This window comes from Mycetomoellerius zeteki, unplaced genomic scaffold (genome assembly GCF_001594055.1).
Source record: "Mycetomoellerius zeteki isolate Tzet28-1 unplaced genomic scaffold, Tzet1.0 scaffold2215, whole genome shotgun sequence".
Taxonomy (NCBI): Eukaryota; Metazoa; Arthropoda; class Insecta; order Hymenoptera; family Formicidae; genus Mycetomoellerius; species Mycetomoellerius zeteki.
Genome location: NW_017257190.1, coordinates 1 through 2,284, shown reverse-complemented (window position 1 = coordinate 2,284; position 2,284 = coordinate 1). Strand labels below are relative to the sequence as shown.

The 2,284-nt window shown below is 32.2% G+C and overlaps 1 protein-coding gene across 1 annotated transcript; it reads left to right on the top strand.

Annotated features, from left to right (window-relative positions):
* The first annotated feature begins 245 nt into the window (after positions 1 to 245).
* LOC108723053 (putative nuclease HARBI1) lies at positions 246 to 1,617 on the top strand. Its single transcript, XM_018448524.1, has 4 exons — positions 246 to 312; positions 915 to 1,021; positions 1,126 to 1,270; positions 1,340 to 1,617. The coding sequence occupies exons 1-4, from the start codon at positions 246 to 248 to the stop codon at positions 1,615 to 1,617; spliced, it is 597 nt and encodes a 198-aa protein (XP_018304026.1).
* Positions 1,618 to 2,284: the final 667 nt, after the last annotated feature.

Below are 2,284 nucleotides of genomic sequence, written 5' to 3'. Positions count from 1 at the left end.
AAAGTGTCTCTTTACATACAATGTTAAAATTAAATTTTATGTCTATACATTCAGTATAATTCAGTCTATACATTCAGTCTAAACATTCAGTTTAATACAAATAAAATTCAAATATTATATAATAAAATATTATATATTATTGAATTTTACACTATATCAGAATGTAAAGTTCAATTTCTCTTGTCTTTTGCGATCTAATCTTATTCTGTATTACCACGCCGATAAGCAGATCCCTGCGGATGAGCATGCCCCTGCCGAAAGGCAACTCAACTTATGATGTGTATGTATCGGAAGCACCCTGTACAAACTCAAGTAATTATGTATTCAATTATAAACATTAAATATATATATTTTTTATTTAAATACATTACTGAAAGTAGTAACTATGTGTTATAAACAATGACTTTAATGTTTGAAATAGGTTTTATATGCGTTATGATTCTTTGCTATTGGCTCCTATCAGAAAGGTATCGGCAATGATTATTTAGTATCATTATCACAACTAGCTGTGAGTAGAGCGGTAAGGATAGTAGCATCAGCTATTATTGAAGTGCTTGCTCATGAATGGATAAGATTTCCAAGGACAGAAGAAGAACGAACAATTTTGAAAGAAAGGTAATATTATTTCTATAATTATGATAAAAAAAACACATTAAAACTGTGTATGTATATATGTATACATATACTAAAAATATGTGTATTACATCATAATTTAATAACAATATAATTTAAATAATTATGCATGAATGATCTTAATAGTTATAATTGTTATAAACGGTTATACATATATTGATTGTAAATAATTTCTCATTTTAAATAATATGCTTGTCTATTTTCACTTTACTTATGGTATAATAATTTTTTGTTTCCATTAAAATATGATTACAGATTTCAAGAAGAAAGAAATTTTAAAGGAGTAATTGGTTGCCTCGATTGTACTCACGTAACAATTGTGAGACCTAAAATTCATGAGGAAGCATATCTTAACCATAAAGGTTTCCATTCTATAAACGTACAGGCAGTAAGTTTCACTAAAAATAATCATATTTTGAATAAACATAATGCACTGATATGTATTATATTATATAAAATGTAATCATTTAACTCATTAATACTATTGATAAGGTATCGTCGCATGATTTAGAAATTCTGAGTATAAACGCCAGATTTCCAGGAAGTGTACATGATAACTTTATTTGGAAAAATTCTGCCGTAAGGAATGAAATGATGCGGTTATATGAATCTGGAGATCAATCAACATGGCTTTTGGGTTAGTATGTGCGCACATGATTGCTATTTTATATTTATTTAATAATAATAAAATATGTTTCATTGATAGGCGATTCAGGCTACAGCTTGGAACCTTGGTTAATGACACCGATTATAGGTGCAGCAGAAGGAAGCGCAGAAGCTCGATACACAGAATGTCATTCATCAACTAGAAATTATGTCGAAAGAACGTTTGGACTTCTAAAAAACGTATGGAGATGTCTCCTCAGTCATCGTGTATTGCATTATGCACCAGTTACAGCATCAAATATAATAACATCTTGTGCTGTATTGCACAATATCCGATTTCGTTTTAATCTTATGCACAAAAAATTCGATATAGATTAAGAGGGTGAAGCTGAAGCTGTCCAAAGAGCTGAACTTGCAAATGTCAGAGCCTGTAACCGTATCAAAGCACAAGAAATAATTGGTGCTGATGGAGCGCATTTAAATCAGGGAAATAGATTAATAGAGTAGTAGAGTACATATAAGATTAGTAGAGTACAGAGAAGACTTCTTCGAACTCAATTTGATTTACGAGAAGATTGAACGATTTGATAATATTCAAAATGATTTATTATGCGATTGTCACGTCCCGGTATTCGAATTCACGAGACGCGGAGCGCGCGTTCGATAACTCGCTTCAATAGATCCACGTGTGCGTGTCTCTACCTGGCCGAATGGTCTGGGAACGTATGCCGTAAGGTGGGGGAAAATGAAGAGTGAGACGATTTACTAGAACCGCTGTATTTGGCGGGTGTTTCTACATATAAGGAACCTAATTCCTTTAACAAATTTTCAGGTTTTACACAAAAAAAAAGGGATAAGGTTTGCAACTGTCGTTGGTTCTTTCGATCGGAGTTAGCTGGCGATCCGCGAAATATTCAAAGATGTGCGGCGTACTATAATACAATACACAATTGATTGTAATTCTAATTCGCCGTAATAACAGTATAATATGTAAACTTTACCAAAGAGAACTTACGTAAGGTTGTGACCGGAGTCACCTTCCGTA

What these genes read in the sequence shown, in the direction of transcription:
- LOC108723053 (XM_018448524.1), top strand. Translation starts at nt 246, where the DNA reads ATGCCCCTGCCGAAAGGCAACTCAACTTATGATGTGTATGTATCGGAA. An exon ending in ATTCTATAAACGTACAGGCA is followed by an intron (nt 1,022 to 1,125) that starts GTAAGTTTCACT and finishes ACTATTGATAAG; the next exon opens with GTATCGTCGCATGATTTAGA. An exon ending in TCAATCAACATGGCTTTTGG is followed by an intron (nt 1,271 to 1,339) that starts GTTAGTATGTGC and finishes TTTCATTGATAG; the next exon opens with GCGATTCAGGCTACAGCTTG.